Source organism: Mesocricetus auratus, unplaced genomic scaffold (genome assembly GCF_017639785.1).
Source record: "Mesocricetus auratus isolate SY011 unplaced genomic scaffold, BCM_Maur_2.0 Super-Scaffold_100022, whole genome shotgun sequence".
Taxonomy (NCBI): domain Eukaryota; kingdom Metazoa; phylum Chordata; class Mammalia; order Rodentia; family Cricetidae; genus Mesocricetus; species Mesocricetus auratus.
In genome coordinates, this window is record NW_024429203.1 from 1443002 (window position 1) to 1460661 (window position 17660).

General features: G+C 53.6%; 1 protein-coding gene across 1 annotated transcript in view; it reads left to right on the plus strand.

The window, feature by feature from the left end:
• Positions 1-17660, plus strand: part of Pde4a (phosphodiesterase 4A) — a 45019-nt gene that overhangs the window by 17390 nt on the left and 9969 nt on the right. The window contains 7 exon segments of the mRNA XM_005078554.4: positions 7824-8015; positions 8851-8887; positions 8976-9046; positions 10724-10773; positions 10891-11003; positions 14349-14442; positions 17150-17346. Coding sequence (XP_005078611.1) covers positions 7824-8015; positions 8851-8887; positions 8976-9046; positions 10724-10773; positions 10891-11003; positions 14349-14442; positions 17150-17346 — 754 coding nt within the window.

A 17660-nucleotide genomic window follows, 5' to 3' on the forward strand; every position in this document is an offset into this window, starting at 1 on the left:
CCCACTTCCTGTGCCTAGTTGAGGCTGTGGTTATGCCTCGGGGGACTTGAGGCCAACCCAGCATCCAGTATGACCACGGGATTTGTGTTTTCTTTTCTTTTTTAGGGGCTGGAGCGATGGCTCAGAGGTTAAGAGCACTTACTGAGGTTCAGTTCCCAGTACCACGGCACACACTGGGGACTCACAACCATTGGCACCTCCAGCGGCAGAGGACCAAAGCCCTCTGTCCTCAAGGGCTCCTTCCCCCGCACTCATACATAAGCATTAAGTGTGTGCACTGGTGTGTGCCCGAGCCCAGGTGCCTGTGGAGGCCAGGAGAGAATGCTGGAGGGGCTGGGCCCCGAGTCAGAGGCAGTGTGGGTACTGGGAACCACATTTAATCTGGCTACTCAGTTCTGGCTAGCCTGGAACTCACTATGTAGACCAGGCTGGACTAAAGGTGTGCACCACCATACCTATCTCTTCTCTTTCTTTGATTTTGTCTCTTTTTCCCCCCTTAGGTTTTGTTTTTTAATTTTAAATCATTTTTTATGTGTTTGGGTGTTTTGCCTACATGTGCACTGTGTGTGCCCGGTGCATTTGGAGGCCGGACGAGAACAGGGCGTACCCTACAATGGTTGTGAGCCTCCATGTAGATCCTGGGAGTTGAAATCCAAGGTCCTCTGGAGGAGCAGCCGGTACTTTTAACCACTGAGCCATCGCTCCAGATGTGGTTTGTGGTTTAGGATTTTCTTTTTGAGACACAGTCGCATGTAACCCAGACTGGCTTCCAGCTTCCTGTGTGTAGCCGAGGACGGTCTTGAACTTAAGATCCTCCTGTCACTCCCGAGTGCGAGGAGTGTGGTCATGCCCCGCCATCCAGGTCCGGGCCAAACCCTGGGTGTTCGGCAGGCACTCCGCTCCCGGGCTGTATGCTCAGTCCCGCTGGGAACCCCGGGCCGGTTCTGCTTGGGTCGCAGGCAGGAGCACTTGGCAGCAAGTTTCTGTGGAGCCGTTCGAGCAGCCTGCCTTATGGGGTGGGTTTGATTCCACGGCCCTCTTCTTCCCAGCTCTGCCTCCCTGCCTGTCACCCAGTCCCTCCTCGGGGTCTGATTTGGTAGCGATACCACCTCGTGCCAGACTGGGCTGCGGGGACAGGAAGCCTGAGGGAGCCAGGCCTAGAAACCACATCCGGTATGCCTTCCAAACATCCCTTTCTCCTGCACTCGGTGTGGCAGACTGGAGGTCGGCCTGCGTTTTTGCTGCTGCCGTGTCCGCCCCCCCCCCCCATGTCCTGTTCTCTACGCATACTAATTTAGGACAGAGACTGTTGGAAGTCACCCTGGGCACTGAGCAAGAAGTGGGCGGGGAAAGAGGAGGAGAGGCCTGGCCTTTGGGATGGAGCAAGGTGTGGGGACGTAAGTGTCCCTTGGGTTTGATTCTGTGCCTGTCCCTCCACTCCCCGGCTCCACCTTCCAGAATCTGTCACCTAGTCCCTCCCTAGGGTCTCGATCACCCTGCCTTGCTCTCCGCCCTCTGGGGTGTGTCTGGTTCCCCCGGGCGCGCGTGGTGGCGATCGGAGACCTGGAGGTGGCACAGCTCGACGTCAGGCCGGGGAGGGGTGGAAGGCGGGGCCGGGGCGGAGGGGAGGGCCGCGGGCTAGGAGCCGGGGAAACCGGAGCCCCGGGCGTCCCTAAAGCCCGGGGAGGGACGGGCGGGAAGTGGGCGCTCAGTCTCCCCGGGCCCTTCTGCAGGAGGGAGACGGGCGCTGCGGACTCACACGCGTGAGGAGGACGCGAGCGCTCGGGATCGTGTCCCTTGGGGGGCCACAGGGGTGGTGCCAGGGGCTAATACGACAAGTGTGGAGGCGGTGCCGGCGATCACTGGCTTCTCCGGCCTGGCGTGCAGCGCCGCACACCCCGGTGCAACAGCTGGTCCCCAATGCCGGCCCCGACGGCACCTGGCTCCCATGCGCTCCAGTGCAGCACCCCGGACCCGGCCGCGACCCCCGGCCTTGGCATTGCCCCTGGGACCAGAGTCACTGAGCCACTTCTCCTTCAGCGAGGAGGACACTCTTGGACACCCTCCCGGCAGATGTGTCAGGTGGGTGGCCCGCGGCCAGTTGCCTGTCTTTGTGACCTGAAGGTGCTCGTGCCTGTTTGGGGAAAGCGGACCCTTCCCTTGAGGAGTCCCCTAAGTAACTTCCCACATCTAGCAAGGGAGCCTGCCCCCGACCTAACCTTAAAAACGTGGGTGCTTGCTGATGGTATGGCTCCAAAATGAGGCTAGTTTCCACCTCAACCTGTCTGTTCAAAGTTGGGGTTCCTTGGCTGTTTCTGTTCCCCTCAACTTGAGTATCTGGCACTCTCCCTGGCAGCAAATATGGGTGTCCAGCCTGTCACCTGGGCTCCATTCCCAAGCCATTGGCTAAGAGCCAGGTCCCTAAGGCCTTACATGGTTTCTCCACACACAGCTCTCCCCCACCCCCAGCTGGGGCTGTCAGACTGCAAACCCAGCCTGAGCACCCAGAGGGCATTCTGAACTGGGTGGGTAAAGCAGCCGCCGGGAACTGACCTTTAGACTGGGGAGTCCTCCTAGCCTCAGTGCAGTCTGGTCGGATACCTTGATGGACACGGCATGATGGCACACAGACACGCCGTGTCCAGTGAGATCCCTTGCGGCCACACCCACGTTTGGGTTAAGCTGGGTCACGGGTGTTTGCTATGCTAGACAAGACTGGGGTCTCCAGGCTAGTCAAGGCACTGGGAGAGCCCGCAAAGGACCCATGACTATTACAGGTAGGTGACCGCAAATGTTAACACCTATGTGACACCTCTCACAGCCTGGTATGCACCTTGCTTTTCCCAGGAAGACAGGGTCACCCAAACACTCCCAAGCCTGTTGTATACACACTTCTACAGGCAAAGAATGACCCCCCACACTTCACAACCACTTGGGTCAGGGACATCCGTAGTGTTATGTGGGGGCATCCTCGAGGTTACAGGAGCATGGGGACCCACAGACACCTGGGCAATAGGGACACCCGCCCCTCCCCCCATGTTCTGTGTGACGGATTCGGACACAGGAATCCCCTGCCCTAGACCTATCTATCACATGCTCCAAGACTTGACATCCAGCCCCACAAACATCAGTGGCACCTGGCACCGGGAGCCCGTCGCAGCCACTCAACCTCCGTGTGACCTTCACAGAGTTCCCATGGAGGCTTCCTGGCAACTCCTCTGAGGCCATCGGGTGGAGATAGGCCAGGAGCCTGGGAGGCAGCAGGCTGGTCCTCTGTTCCTGCCCCAGAGTACAGAGCCCAGCAGCTGTAGGTTCAAAACCACCCCGACCAACTTACTCAGCCCTTTTGTTTGCTTATTTAATAGCCGAGCTGGCCTCTAATTTGCTGTGTAGCTGAGGGTGCCCTTGAACGGCCTCTTGGAGTGCTGGGGATGGAACCCATGACTGTGTGAGTGCCAGGCAGTGCCTCACCACTGAGCCCGGACGCCTCCACTCACCGTCTCTGACCTCCACACCGTCAGTTTTCTGCCTGGAAACCGGGGTGAAAATGTATATGTGGGCACATGTAGCGCCTAGCATGGGGCACTCAATAGCATCTGTGCTGGGGTCTTTTTCATCTTACGTTGTTTTACATTTCCTGGGGTGGTATGCAGAGGTCGTAGGACAGCTTTCAGGTCGGCTCTCTCTGCCCACTGTTTGGGTACTGGGGATTGAACCGTTACCTGCTAAGCCATATCGCCGGCTCGCCACCGTACATCTCTGAGGCAGGGTCAGTCACTGTCACTGAACCTGAAGCTCCTTGACTGGGCACGGCGGTGTGGCTAGGGAGGCCTGGGGACCCTGTCCCTCTTCTTTCCGACACTAGCCTGATAGGCATGCGCCGCTGGTCCAGACTCAGGTCTCCCTGTGGCCAGTATCTGACTGCGTTGTCCTGAGGCCGGAGTGAGAGTCTAGAGCAGGTGACTGTACCCATGCTGACTGGGTTGGTGGCCCCAGTGTCAGCCTCTGCCCCTCCCTCAGCGTAGTTTTCTCTGGCTGACTGTGGGCCACCTCCAAGCAGGCAGGGGTCTTTTTCCCTTACATTTGTATTGCTGTTGAGTGACTGTGCGTTGACATGTGTGGACATGTGTACGACCCACGTTGGAAGCTACAGGACAGCTATGGGGGTCACTTCTCTTTCTCCAGTAAAAGTTCAGGCATCAAACTGAGGTCTCTTCCCAGATGCAGTGCAGGATTAGCTGACCCCTCATTTCTTCCCAGGCTTCAGTTCAACAGCCCGGTCCCGTCCCCTGTGCCTGCCCTCAGCTCAGGGGACATTCAGGCCTGAAGCACAAACAACAGCGCCCAAGGGACCATTGCTACCCGCGAGGGCCCCTGTGCAGCCGCTGACGTGCTCTGCTCCCCTAGGATGCCAGCTAGGAGCCCTCTCAGGCCCCATGTGGGCCTCATTCTCCCTAAACGGCAGCCTAAGCTCCTGTGTAGAGGGCTAAGGGCTGGTCCTCAGTAGGAGCAAACTCAGGATATGGTCATGGTCAGCCAGTCCCCAGGCACCCACTGACACTTTGCGCCTCAGGTTTCATGTTCTTTGGGATTTTACCAGGACCCACTCAAGAAATGGTGCAGAAATAAATGCGTCAGTTTGTACAAAGCATTTTAACAGGAGCAGGCAGACAGCAAGGGTCGGGTGGGCTCAATGGGTAAGGACTTGCCCCTGAGGCTGACTCCGTGAGTTCCATCCCCAAGACCCACGTGGTAAAAGAAAGGGACTCCTACAAGTCCTCGGCCCTCCAATCCACCTTGGCACCGACACTCTCCCTCACACACACAATGGAAACCAGTTCCACATTTAGGCTGGAATCCTGGGCCCAAGGTATGTCATTTTATGAAGACCAACATGCCAAGTGTAAAAGCAGTCTACAATCAGCAGCAGTGGCTAAGAGAGGCACCATGCCCTTGGCAAGCAGCTGCTCTCTAAATGAGTCCTGTCATAAAGGCTGAAGTCTTCCACGCGTTTGTCTTCAGGGTTTTCAGTGTTGGTGTGTTTGAGACAGGTTTCTCTGTGTAGCCCTGGTTGTCTGGAAACTCACTCTGTAGACCAGGCTGGCCTTAAACTCAGAGACAGGCCTGCATCAGCCTCTCTAGTGCTGGGATTAAAGGAGTGTGCTCCCATGCTCAGCTTTTATCTTTATTTTTAAACACACTGTGTGTGTGTGTGTGTGTGTCTACATGCTGAGTCAGTTCCCTCTCCACTATGTGGGTCCTAGGAATCACACCTGAGTGTGGGCTTGGTGACAAGCACCGTTACCACGGCCATCTCGCACCTTTCAATGCTAGATAGAGAACCCAGGGCCTCAAAGGCAGTCAATCCCTTACCACTTCCCTGGGCTCTGATTTTTTATATAGGGTCTCACTATGTATGTGGTCCAGGCTGACGTTATGCCTGCGATGCTCCCGCCTCAGCCTCCCTGTGCTGGAGTTACAGGTGTGCCTCACTATGCGGGGCTAGTCCTGTGAGTTTTGACATGTGTAATGTGGGCGTGACTATATTCTGGTTTTATCTCTTTCTTTTGTGTGTGTGTCGTGAATGTGGGGTGGGTGGGCACATGTGCCCGGGCGTGCATGTCTGGAGGTCTGAGGTAAACATCTGGTGTCTTCTATACTCTCCATGTTATTTTTGAGATAAGGATCTGTATTATGGAGCTGCTGTTTGGCCGCATTGGGGAGGGCTATTAAGCCCTCAGGATCTGCCTGTCTCTGCTCCCCAGCACTGGTAGACCCCGCAGATGCACTCCACTACGCCTAGCTTTTACATAGGTGCTGGAGACTGGGACTCAGTGTCTTATGATTGCACAGCAGATGTCGTATCCGTTGAGGCATCGCCTCACCCCTGCCTTGTGTCAGGTAATGAGCTGGCAGTCAAGCAGAAGGGCCAGAGTTCAAGCCCCAGAACCCACACAGTGGAAGGAAAGAGCTGACTCCCTCGAGGTCTCTGAGCACCGCATGGGCTGTGGCACACATTCATCTGTGCACCCATGGACACGGACAAATAAACAGACACGCTCAAGTTGTGTGTGTCCGTCATCCATGTTTTCATGGTGTATACTATCCCACACAGTCAGAATTTGCTAGGATTTGTAGCTCCTCAGTTACTGGATTGGTTTGGTTATTTTGTGTTTGGCAGTTGACAGCTGCTGTGAACATTTTTGCCCAGCTTTGGCCCTATAGCCTTTTCTTTCTTTCTTTTTTTTTTTTTTGTTTTTTTGTTTTTTTGTTTTTTGAGACAGGGTTTCTCTGTATTGTTTTGGAGCCTGTCCTGGAACTCACTCAGTAGACCAGGCTGGTCTTGAACTCACAGCGATCCGCCTGCCTCGGCCTATGGCCTTTTCAATGGTTTTCCTGGTTTTTAAGATTTATTTATTTATTACATATACAATGCTCTGCCTTCACGCCAGAAGAGGCCATCAGATCTCATTACAGATGTTTGTGAGCCACCATGTGGTTGCTGGGAATTGAACTCAGGACCTCTGGAAGAGCAGTCAGTGCTCTTAACCTCTGAGCCATCCCTCCAGCCCCCCTCAGTAAAATTTTACTTAAAAAAAACTTATTTTTTAACTCATGAGTATTTTGCCTTCATGTATGTCTGTGCGCCACAGATGTGCCTGATGTCTGCAGAAGCCCAAATGGTGTCAGATCCCGGAACTGGAGTTACAGACAGTTGTGATCAAACCCAGGCCCTCTGCAAGAGCAGCTGGCGCCCTTAACAGCTGAGTCGTGTCTGCAGTCACTCAGGTGTTTTGTTTTGTTTTTTGACACAGGGTTTCTTTCTGTGTAGCCTTGGTTGTTCTGAATCTCCCTCTGTAGACCAGACTGGCCTCGAACTTAGAGATCTACTTGCTTCTGCCTCCCAAGTGCTGGGATTAAAGGTGTGAGCCCAGCCCCTCAGTTGATTTTTTTTTAACTTTTTGTTTGATTTTTTTTGTTGTTTATAGTTTTGTTTTTGGTTTTTGAAGACAGGGTTTCTCTGTGTAACCCTGGCTGTCCTGGAAGTCCCTCTATAGACCGGGCTGGCCTTGAACTCAGACATCCTCTAACTCAGAGATCCTCCTGGCTTTGCCTCTTGAGTGCTAGGATCAAACGTGTGCATCACCACCACCTGACCAGTATTTTCTTGAAGGTTGTGGTTTTGCCAGTGAACTCAAGGTCACGTTGGTTTGCTAAACCCGGAGCCAAGGTTTATCTTCACACAGCCCTTCCTAAGAGCCGACGTTTCCCCCACAGCATGCTGCCAGCCCACAGGGCTTTTCTTTGGACTCCCTGTATGGGACTGTGAGCTTTTGGGACAACTTCAGAATCCTTCACCTGAATTTTCATAATTCATACATTTATTTATTTTGTGTGAACATGTGTGTGTGTGAAAGTGCATGGGTGTGGGAGTAGAGGTCAGAGGATACGGTCGTCTCAGTGGCCCTTAAAACTTTAAGTTAATTGGCCTTACACAGGGTTGCCCATATACCGAGGTTTCTTCAAATTCATGGCAGTGCTCTTGCTGCTTCAGCCTCCCAAGTGCTGAGATTACAGGTGTGAGCCAGCACACCTGCTGTGTGTGCGTGCGTGTGTGCGAGCGTGTAAAATAAAAGTAAAGTGGAGTATCTTCAAGGAATGAACAAAAACCTTTCATGCTTGCGTGGCAAGTACTGTACCAGCCGAGCTGCCTGCCACCCCTGCCTCCCTGTATCTGCCACAAGCCTCCTCTCTTTCACACCTCTTGACCTCACCAGCATGACCTCAGTCCCCCTGACTCCTCTTTCCTCTGTCCCTTGCAGCTTGGAGGCCGAAAATGGACCGACACCATCCCCTGGCCGCAGCCCCCTGGACTCGCAGGCGAGCCCGGGGCTTGTGCTACACGCTGGGGCAGCCACCAGCCAGCGCCGAGAGTCCTTCCTCTATCGCTCAGACAGCGACTATGACATGTCACCCAAGACTATGTCCAGGAACTCATCTGTCACCAGCGAAGCGTGAGCACACCCTGCCCTACTCACCAGCTCCCTTAGGGCTGGCCCTGCCACAGCTGCCCTCAGCAGAGTGGGGCACCCAACCCCTTCTTTGGTCAGTCCACACACACTGTCCTCCCCACTGAAGGGTAAGCAGCTCCTTTCCCCTCACACGGGACTTACAAGATTATAAAGTTTGGCAACGCCTACCAGCTCTGCTCACACCCAGTCACTGCTTGCCTTCAAGTCTGGCCCTCCCTCTCCTCTGACTCTAGACAGGGTCTGTAGCCCAGGCTGGCCTCAAACTGGCTATTTAACCAAGCTATCTTCAAATTCCTGATCTGGGGATGGAACCCAAGGCTTCCTTATGCTAGGCAAGCTCTCTACCAACTGAACTACATCTCCATGATCAGGCAAGCTAACCTCAAACTTGTGATCCTCCTGCATCAGCCCTCTGAGTAGCTGAGATTACAAGCGTATGGTACAGATAGGCTCTTTTTAGTTTTCATTCTTTTCTCTTTTGTTTGGTTCTGGGAATGGTTTGGGGAATGTTGTGGTGAGCAGTGCTGTAACCACTGAGCCGTATCCCCAGCACAGCCCTATGAAGTTGCCTTCCAGCAAAAGAGGAACTCCACTTCTGGGACCCCCCTAGCCCTCCCTTGCTTGTAAGCCCCTATTGGGATGGGGCCCCACCTACAATCTTCTCTCTGGGCCCCACATCCTGTGCATACGGTTCCCACTCTGCGGCACCTGTGGCGTGTCCCTGCAGTTGCCTTGTCCTGTCTCCTCCTTGCTAATCATGACCCCACAGTGTCCACCCCAAAGACCTAGACCCTCACCTGCCCGTTTTTACTTTCAGGCATGCCGAAGACCTCATTGTGACACCGTTTGCCCAGGTGAGACCTCCTCCCATCATGGGAAAGGGGCCCAGCCGGGTGGTCCCTGCAGGTAGACATCTCTCCTTACAGCTGTCCCCCACCCCAGGTGCTGGCCAGTCTCCGAAGCGTTCGAAGCAACTTCTCACTCTTAACCAATGTGCCCATCCCCAGCAACAAGTAAGTGGAGCTGAGTCCCCAGTGCCCACACTCAGTCTGAGGATGCGGCTCAATGAGTAGGATGCTCACCCCGTATTCAGGAAATCCTGGGTTCCATCCCAACACCCCATAACCCAGGTGCGGCAGTGCATACCTGTAATCCTAGTACTCAGGCAATAGAGGCAGAAGAATCGGGAGTCCAGGTTCCTCCTTGGCTACATAGGGAGTTTCAGCACAGCCCGGGCTATGTGATGCCTTGTCTCAAAGTGGAGGAAAAGAAAAAGGCAGTTGGACTCAGTTCTCACACCTGCTTTGTGACCTCAGGCTAGTCAGCACTTGACCCTCTTCAAGCAGCCCTTCCAAGTCCAGGCACCACCGCTTCTAGGAATAAAGGCCCACGGACGGGGTGAGGGCTCCGGCTCCAGCCCTGGGCTCTGGGTCGTGACAGCAGCTTGCTAGACAAACAGTAGTTAGGCTGCCTGTGTTTCTCTTCAGTAAAACAAAAGCTCTGAAGGGCTTTGCTTAGAAAGCTTCTTTGAGACAATGGGCCAGGACATTGTCTGTGCGTAGTATATGCTCAGTAAATAGTTAGGACATTGTTTGTGCCTGGTGTGTTCTCAGTAAATAAGGAAGGTTCCAGGCAGGTGGCATGGCTCAATGGATAAAGGGTAGGTACTTGCTGCCAACCTGAGAGCCCAGTTCAATCCCCAGAGCCCACACAGAGGATGGAGAACTGACCTCCACGCATGCACCGTGGCCTTCATGTCCCCCCATGATAAATGTGAAAGAAAGGTTTTTAAAGAGTAGGTGTGGGGTGAGGCGGCTGGAGAGATGGTTGAAAGTGAGCACTGCTCTTGCTTAGGACTCAAGTTCAGTTCTCTGCACCCACGCGGGGCAGCTTACAACCGCCTGGAACTCCAGCTCTTGGGGAGCCAGTGCTCTCTTCTGGATTCTGAGGGCACCCACATTCCCATGTGCACATGTACACAAGCACACACACATACACAGTTAAAAACAAAGTTAGAAATTGGTATGGGCCGAGCATGGTGGTGTACGCCTGTAATCCCAGCCCTCTGCAGGCAGAGCAGGGGGGGCTCTGTGCTTTCAAAGCCAGCCTGGTCTACAGGGTGGGTTCCAGCCCTGCCAGGCCGCACAGTAGGACCCCGCCTTTAAAAAAAAAGAGGAGGGGAGGGGCCTTCCTATCTTAGGGCAGGGGGTGGCTGGGAGTTGCAGTCCTTGACAGCTGTACTCAAAAGTTTGAGAGACTTGGGGAGAACAGGAAAGTTGAAATCAGGGTCTGACGTACCACAGATCACCAGTGTGGACTAAATGAAATGAATTCCAGCCAGATGTTAGTGCTCATCTGCCATCCCAGTACCCAGGAGGAGGCTGAGGCGAGATGGCCTGGCGTTCCAGCTCAGGGCGCTACAGCGAGGCCCTGTTGAAACATTGCCACCTGCAGAAGGTCTAGTCCCACCTGTCTGAGCCTCCATGTCCTCCCTCTGCATGGGCGCTCGCGCTGGGTGTATAGTGAGTTCGAGGCCAGCCTCACCTGAGACTGTCTCACGAAAGAGAAATTCAGGCTCTGAAATTCTGAGTTCAAAACCAGGGAAACCGGTGTTACCCATGGAGAGGGAGGCTGGTTCTCAGAGACCCCAGACTGACATTGCAGTCCCTTTTTTTTTTTTTTTTTTGCAGGCGGTCCCCACTGGGCGGCCCACCTGCTGTCTGCAAGGCCACGCTGTCAGGTAACTAAGTCTAGAGGTTGGGGAAAGGCCGTCCTCACCCTGGGTGTACCCTCAATACAGGGGTGGGAGACTGCCTGGGGGCCCTCCGGGTCACTTCCCTGGACACCCATTTCTCAGAGGAGACGTGCCAGCAGCTGGCCCGAGAGACCCTGGAAGAGCTAGACTGGTGTTTGGAGCAGCTGGAGACCATGCAGACCTACCGCTCCGTCAGCGAGATGGCCTCGCACAAGGTGGGTGGGGCCGGTGAGCAGCTAATTCTGCCTGGAGGGCTTGGGGAATCTGTGATGGACAGCTAGTACCCCTGATAGAGTTGGCAGCTGGGCAGGGGCAAATCTTGATGGGTGGGTGAGGCCAGTGGGCGGGGTGACTGGGGTGGGTGTGGCCAGTGGGCAGGTGAATCTCGCTGCAGGGGTAATAAGAATCCATGGGTGGACCCAGTCCCAGGATAGGTCCTATATGTTGATCCTTGGGCATGGGCTGTGAATGATGCCAGAGGCTTAGCGGGTCCAGAGTGACAGTACCAGTTACTGTGTAGGGAAGTAGAGTGAATGCCGGCATCCCGGAGCAGGGCTGGGCAAAGCTGACCACGGAATTCGGGGGGTGAGCAGGACTGAGCTCGGATGTAGACCACTGGGCCTGGCATTTGACCGTGCCTTTAGAAAAACTGAAGTAGCTTGTAACTCATGCTTTTCTCTGAGCTGAGGGGGCTGCTGTCGGGGGGAGGGGCGGTTTAGATGTACATAGCTTTTACAGATAGCTTTCTCTCGTGGAGGTTGTGTGGCTGTGTGTATCCCTGGCTTCCAACCCGTATGGCTGTTGGCCTTTTGACTACTAATTTGCAAGTGTGTTTGGAGTCATTCTGAGGGGTTGTGTGCCTTCAGAGGGGTGTGTGGTTGTGCAGGCTGTCCTGGAGGGATGCATCTGAGGGTGTGAGTCTGGTCTGGGTTTGTCCGGCTGGGTAGGGTGTGAACGGCCCAACTCCAGGGGGCACCATTCAGTCGGCAAGGCCATATGAATGAGGTTCCCGGGGGCTGTGCAGCCCTTGTGGGCGGGTGTCTGTCAGGAGATGAGTGTGCAGGTGGGGGCGTTCTTCAGGAATGCATATATCTATGTGGGTGGAGGCTTGTCTGGGAAAAGGAGTTCAAGGACAAATGTGTCCCTGAGGATGGGTTAAACTATCTCTAAAAGTGTGTGCGTGTGAGAGTACACGCTTCCTTGCACATGTCTGTTTCTGTGACAGTGTGTGTTGACTTGCACCTTAAGTGTGTCAGGTCCTGGGCAGTGTTCCTCAGTCTGTGCTGCCTGTGGGCGCTTGAGAGAAGCAGCACTGAGGACCTTTGTGTTTAAATGTTTGACGAGGGCTGTAGTATGGCCTTGAAGCTTCAGCGTATGTGTGTGTGTGTGTGTGTGTGTGTGTGTGTGTGTGTGTGTGTGTGTGTGTGTGTGTAAGCATTTGGGTGTCTGGCTGTATTCAGTGTCTGGGTGTGAGGATGGCATGTCTCAAGGCATGTGTGATGTGGAGCGTGTTTCTATATCTGGCTGTGTCCCTGCATGAGCGAGATGTGTCCTCAGTGAGGCTTGAGGGCTCCTTGCCTTCCCACAGCAGCCTCCTCTGAGTCCTGGCTGAGGCCTATGGGCTCCGATGCCCCTTTAACGCCCCCCCACCCCAAGCACCACCTGACTTCAAGTGCAACCTCCAGTACCGCAGTGAGAGAGAGAGAGAGGGGAGAGAGGAGAGAGAGAACGCGCGTGCACGCACACACACACACACACACACACACACACCAGTGCACATAGGAGCCCCAGCCTCCTCAGCACAGCTTTCCTTCCCAGGACACTTACCCTGCCTGTCCCCATGGGCACAGGTCCCCCACCGCCTCCTGCCTCTGCTGCAGAGGGACCCATCATGACCAGGGGCTGGCAGACCATGTAACCAGGGCTGCTGCTGGGAGCGCGGAGGGGAAGGGGGCCCCCAGTCCTTCTGGGCTGGCCCAGGCCCCTCCGCGGCTCCCCTTGGACAGTGTCCCCACCTGCCCAGCCCCCCTCCCATTGCCCCCAGTCCCCAGGCATCATTGACCCAGGGACTCAGCCTAGCCTACTTTACCTGTTTGCCAGCCCAGAGCTGAGCTGAGCTTCCAACATGCCTCTGGTTGACTTCTTCTGCGAGACCTGCTCCAAGCCCTGGCTGGTGGGCTGGTGGGACCAGGTAGGGGAGTGCAGGGTTGGGGCTGGGGGAGGACATCGTCCGTCAGGGACCTCTGACCTTATGGGATGGGCACTTGGATGCAGCTGTGTTCATGTATGGGTGGGCCATATGACATGCTTTGTGGCTTCTGTATGACCCAGGGCTGGGTGTGGATGGTGGTGTCTGTGTGCATGGGGAGTCTTACTGGGGAAGGTGTCTCTCTGGCTGGGTGTGACTGACCTGTACCTGGCTGTGCATGTATGTGGTTCCAGGAATGGACCCGATATTTTGTGTAGGGGTTTGTTTGTTAAATGCAGTGTTCCATGATGTTTCTTGAGGTGTGTGACCCCCAAATGTCAATGACTACTTATTGGGGTGTGTACCTTTCAGCTGGTGCATCTGCGCTGTGTGACGATGGATTGGGGACTATGTGGAGTTATGTGCAGTTGTATGAGATTGTGCATGTGTGTCTGTGTCCAGGGTCTCTGGGTAGTACTGAGAAAATTACCACCTTCAGCAGTGTGGGTCACCCCCTCCTGTCTGCTACCCCTCTGCCTTCTCCATACAAGAGTCTGTCCCTGCTATGGGGTGCTGGGGGTGGGGAGCAAATGCCCTTTCTGCTCCAAGTCCAATGTCACAGAAGATGCCTGTGTGAAGGGGCATGGGGGTGCGGGAGAGGACCCCAAACCCGTTTTGGCGCATATTCCACCCATTTGTACCTTATCTACCCCCTAAGGAAGAGGGGGGCTTTCATGGGAACCCCTCCCCCAGGAAATGGGACTGGGATTTCCTAGGCTCACTCATTCCCCACTGGTCTGGACAAACCCTCTGTCTCCAGAGCTTGGGTGCTGAGAAACATAACTTTCCAGATTCGGCTGGGGCTAAATAGCAGACCCCATCCTTCCCCTCCAACCTCCACTCCTAGATTGAGGTCATGTTTGGCAACACCTAGGCCCTGGGGTAGCTCTGGTCAGGCAAGGGTTAAGGGGCCTCAGACTTGCCCCCCTTTTCTGGACTCAGCAGCTGGTTGGAGGGGGAGTTGCTAAGGAGACTCCCATCACCATGGCGACAGGACTCTCCTGGTGCGCTATTGGTTCTGTGGTTAGCCGGAGCCCCTCCCTTCTACAGGTGCTCCTTGCTCTCCTTTTTTGTAAGGGGGGTGTCCTTTTCACTGGGAATCCCCTCCTCCCGAGTTAGGGGAGTACCCCTTCCAGAGCCAAGAGGACAGGGAAAGCTAATTGCACCCATCAAGCAGCCTAATTGAGGGCTCTGAGTGGAGAAATTGTGAAGCCTTTAGGGATTTGCTGGCAAGAGCTCTCACATATCCACATCCACACGTACCCCACAATGACCCCCCATCACTCATTCTTTCTTGGCTCCTCCTCCTCAGTTCAAAAGGATGCTGAACCGTGAGCTCACACACCTGTCGGAAATGAGCAGGTCGGGAAACCAGGTCTCAGAGTACATTTCCACAACATTCCTGGGTGAGTGTAAGGCAGCAAGTGGGATGGGGGTGGGCCATTGGGTAAAGGGGCACCATGTTCAAGAGCTCCCTATTCAGGAGTCCCCTCTCAAACTTAGTGAAACCACCCAATTTCTGTGGAGCCCATACTTATAAGTATCTCAGGCAGGGGAGATTTCTCTGTCATTAAAGTACTAGCCTCGTAAGTATGAGGACTTACATTCAGATCCCTAGCCAGATACCACATTGTACACATATAATCTAAGCACTTTATAGATGAAGACATTGGCCAGGCAATGTAGCCAAATCTGTGAGCCCCATGTTCAATGAGAAACACTGACTTAGCAAGGTAGAGCTAGTGGCAGTGGCGCTGACACACCTTTCATCCTAGCTCTAAGAGGCAGAGGCAGGAGGATCTCTGTAAATTTGAAGCCAGCCTGGTCTACATAGCAGGTTCTAGGACAGATAGGCTACGTATGTCGCAAAAGAAAAAGGAAAAAAAAAGGTTGCTGCTTCAAAACTCTGGAGGCTCACTGTTAGCCTTCATGCATATGTGTATACACACATAAAATGCTAATATAAGATCAAAATCCCCATAAAATTCTTGTTTATTTTTCATTATTATTTGTTTATTGAGACAGGTTTCGTTGTGCAGTTTTGGCTGACCCGGAACTCAATATGTAGACCAGGCTCAAATAGAATTCTTAAACTTGGAAACGCCTCCAAGCAGTGACCAGGAAGGTGGTTCGGTGGGTTGAGCACGGTGGTGGCATGCCGTGGCATGCACAACGCCCTAGGCTCCTACGCCAGCACGGCATAAACCCACCCTGGTGACACAGGCCAGTCACCCTACCACTTTGGGGAAGCAGAGGAAGAGGTTCAAAGTCATGGTTTGCTATATAGCTGATTGGAAGCTGTATGGGCTTTAAAAAAGCAAAAACAAAAAACGCTGTCTCAAAACTCACACTTAGTAGGGCACAGAGCAGAGTGTGATGTTGCATACCTGTAATCCTAGTACTGAGAAGTGGAAATTTAAGGACAATGTGGGCTGCATAGCAAGATGCTGTCTCAGTAAATCAAAATAAAATACATAGAATATCTCTGACACACAGCCTTTAATCTCAGTGATCAGGCAGAAAGATATCTATATGTTCAAGGCCAGCATGGTGTATAAAGCAAATTCCAGGCCAGCCAGGGATAAACAGTCAGACCCTGCCTCAAAAATAAAGAGAAGCAAGGTGGATGTAGCAAGATTGTCCTCTGACATCTACATCCACATGTCCTCATATGAACACCTATAAACACAAATACCCCGACCCCAGACAGGGTTTCTCTGTGCAGCCCCGACTGTCCTGTAACTCATTCTGTAAACCGTACTGGCCTCAAGCTCAGTGATCTGTCTACCTCTGCTGGGATTAAAGGCATGTGCCACCACCAGCTAACCAAATAAGTATGTTTTAAAAACTAATAAAAGTGAACCAGTATGGTGGCACATGCCATTCATCATGGCACTCAGGAGACCAAGACAGAAGGATCTCCGAGAGTTCTAGCCAGCCGCAAAGATACCCTATCCTGAAGAACAAAACAAAATAGAATAACAACAAATCCATAAAAGGCCAGGCTTGGAAGCCCACGCCTTTGATTCCCAACACTTGGAGGCAGATAGAGTCTTGAGTTCAAGGTTAGCTTGGTCTAACACACAGAGAGACCCTGTCTCAAAAACAAAATAAAAAGTCAGTAAAAGAAAAAAAGCAGGGGCTCTGGGGAGATGGTCCAATGGCTAACAGTGAATGCCGCTCTTGCAGCTTATGTTCCCAGCACATTTCAGGCAGCTCGCAACTACCTGTAACTCCAGTTCCAGGGGATCTGATACCCTCTTCTGGCCTCCCAGGGTACCTGCAGCACATACATACAGGCACACACATGCACATAAAAGAAACCTTTTAAGTAAAGATAAAAATAAAGAAGGCTGGGGTTTCCCGGCGTTGGTGGCACACTCCTTAATCCAGCACTCGGGAGGCAGAGGCAGGCGGATCTCTGTGAGTTCCAGACTAGCCTGGTCTATAAGAGCTGGTTCAAGAAAGCCTCCAAAGTCACAGAGAAACCCTGTCTCCTAACCCCCTCCCAAAAAAATTAGGAGAGTCTGAGTTTTAAGCCTACCTACGATAGTGAGGGTGTGGTATGTCTCAGAATTCTGAGGATACAGCCAATGGAAGGGCTGCGTGCAAATTAGTTCCTCCAAGGTCATAATGGGGTGGGTCTAGCTGGCCCTCAGAAGCTGGTCTCCAGGCTGGCTGGTGCCTTGGGGAGGAGGGTCATGGACCCAGAGACCTCCCTTCCCTCTCACCTACCTGCGATACCCCTTCCCACCACCACTCCTGGCCATCAGAGCGATGCCTTCCCTAGCCAAGAAGGTTCCCTGGCTGTCCAGGGTCAGCAGCAGCTTACTCTGGGATCCCCTTCCACCTCCTCATGTCTTATACCATGTTGTGGCCCAAACTGGGCACCAATCTGAGGATACTCCACAGTCCAGGACCATCCCTCAGACCCCCACTCCAGCCCATCACCTTCCAGCGAATGTCTTATTTGTGTCCTGGCTTCCAGTCTCAGAAAAGAGACCAGCATTGCCTCATATCCAGTGAGACATCTGAGGACATCGCTAGGGACCGAGGGATGCGGGGAGCCACCTTGAAAGGGGACCTCATGCTTTGTTGCCTGATGTTTGACAGACAAACAGAATGAAATGGAGATCCCATCACCCACACCTCGACACAGAGCCTTCCAGCAGCCCCAACCGCCGGTGGTACGACAGTCCCAGCCCATGTCTCAGATCACAGGGTTGAAAAAGCTGGTGCACACTGGAAGCCTGAACACCAGTGTCCCACGATTTGGAGTCAAGACAGATCAAGAGGAACTCTTAGCACAAGTAGGTGTGGGGCCCAGCAGGGACAGTGTTGTCTGGGGAGATGTTCAGCAAAGGGTGGGTCTTTGGGACTCACCTAGCCCAGAGTTGCAGGATGCAGAACCTGAGCCATTTCAGGATGGAAGTAAAGGATGGGCAGGGAGTGATTCCAAGCTTGATTCAGCAGGAGCCTGGATTTAGACAGCCATTCATTCTAACTCACTTGGGGCAGCTCCAGTGAAGCCACCTTCTAGTCACCCATTGTTAACCAGTACGTGCTGGGTGATGTATTTGGAGGAGACCTTCCCTCACCCAGCACAGTTGAGGTCTCGTGATGG